General features: G+C 42.7%; 1 protein-coding gene across 2 annotated transcripts; it reads right to left on the bottom strand.

Moving 5' to 3' along the window:
* Positions 1 to 282: 282 nt before the first annotated feature.
* On the bottom strand, positions 283 to 630 carry LOC112400366 (pancreatic progenitor cell differentiation and proliferation factor-like). 2 transcript variants are annotated; one of them, XM_024746072.1, is made up of 2 exons: positions 498 to 630; positions 310 to 460 (listed from the first exon to the last, which is right to left on the bottom strand). In XM_024746072.1, exons 1-2 carry the CDS (start codon positions 628 to 630, stop codon positions 369 to 371), a joined length of 225 nt encoding a protein of 74 aa, XP_024601840.1. In that variant the 3' UTR covers positions 310 to 368. The 2 variants fall into 2 exon arrangements, with proteins under 2 accessions (XP_024601839.1, XP_024601840.1); XM_024746071.1 differs by having other exon boundaries at positions 283 to 630.
* Positions 631 to 1,678: the final 1,048 nt, after the last annotated feature.

Consider the following 1,678-nt stretch of genomic DNA (forward strand, 5'->3'; position numbering starts at 1 on the left):
GGACTTTTGTTTGTTGGAAGATTTTTTTTTTTTGCTGGCTGCTTGGAGTTTATTTTCTACCCGGTGCAAGGCACAGGTTAGAGGGTGCTGGAAGTCTCTCATGTGGCTTGGATAGTAAAGAGTGGAGTTCTCTAAACTTCCTTTTTGGTGTTTTGCTGTTTTGATGTTAAAAACCCAACTGCTTCTGTTGGCTGCAGCCTGCTCACTCTCAGGGAGAGGAAGAGGGGGCGCTCTGATCAGCCTAGCACCTTGGGAGGAAGCCGGGCAGTTGGTAGTGGCCACTCAGGACGGGGGCCTGTAGTTGGTTTGGCCAGGCTGGCCGCCAGGCTGCTGCTTCCCCATGGCTTCCCGAGCCAGGTCACAGGTGATCATGCCAGTGGAGGCCTGGGCTGGTTCTGAGTGCTCTGGGGACTCCAACACTGTGGCCATGAATGGGAGAGTGGACTTCCCGAAAAAGAAGCTAGCCCACCAGTGTCCCGGGTCAGCTCTGGGGAGACCGGGGTGGCGGGGGATGCCTTCCCCAGGGTACTCAGCACTTCCACAGGAGCTGTTACTGGAAGTGGAGCCCAGGCGGTGCTGGTAGTAGTTGTGGGTGGCCATGCATGAGCTGCTGGAGGGGATGGCTGCCATGCTCTTGCTTGTGGGCTGGTAGAAACCTTGGCGGTGACCCCTCATGGGCCTCGGTGCTTGATCACAAATGGCGGGGACTGGGGTGCTAGGCCACTGAGCCCATCTGCGCAGAAGACTGTGGCCGACGGCTCCACGACCCAGATGCGCAGGGGCCTGTTGGAAGATTTTTTTTTTTTGGAAGATTTTTAATCACAGTTTCAATTTCATTACTTGTGATTGGTCTGTTCATATTTTCTATTTCTTCCTGGTTCAGTCTTGGAAGGTTATACCTTTCTAAGAATTTGTCCATTTCTTCCAGGTTGTCCATTTTATTGGCATAGAGTTGCTTGTAGTAGTCTCTTAGGATGCTTTGTATTTCTGTATGAGAGCAGGCACTCTTGACTAATTCCCAAATTTATAGGGAAAATTTTCAACATTTCATCATTGTGTATGGTATTTGCTCTAGGATATTTGGACCTACATAATTTGATATCTTTAAAAGATTATGAAATTTTCATTTAATTTATAGCATGCTAAGCATTTTTATCATGAAAGAATATTAGATTTTTCAAATACTTATTTTCCATGTATTAAGATCATTGTATAGTTTTTCTCCTTCATTCTGCTGATATGGTGATTAATATTGATGAAGTTTTCAATGCTTAACTATATTCATATTACTGCAGTGATCCCAAAGGGATCCATTGTCCTCTTTTATGTATTAAAAGAGAACAATTTGCTAATATTTCCTTTAGAATTTTTTGTATCTATATTTGTGAAAGAGATTGGTTTGATTTTTAAAAAAATCTCCTTGTCAGGTTTTGATGTCAAAGTAATGCTTGCCTTATATAATGTTTGAAGTTTCCTTCTTTTCCTTTTCTCTGGGAGAATGTGTATATGATTAGCAGCATTCACTTATGAGATCATGTGGCCTGGAATTTTTGTGAGAAGTTTTAAATTACAGATACAAGTTACCTAAAATATATTAGACTGACTTCTAAGTTGAAAAAAAAAAAAGCAGACTTAGATGGAAGTAACTTAATTAGTAAAGTATCCCATAAAACAAGAG

The sequence above is a fragment of the Neophocaena asiaeorientalis genome, unplaced genomic scaffold, assembly GCF_003031525.2.
Source record: "Neophocaena asiaeorientalis asiaeorientalis breed wild unplaced genomic scaffold, Neophocaena_asiaeorientalis_V1.1 scaffold421, whole genome shotgun sequence".
Taxonomy (NCBI): domain Eukaryota; kingdom Metazoa; phylum Chordata; class Mammalia; order Artiodactyla; family Phocoenidae; genus Neophocaena; species Neophocaena asiaeorientalis.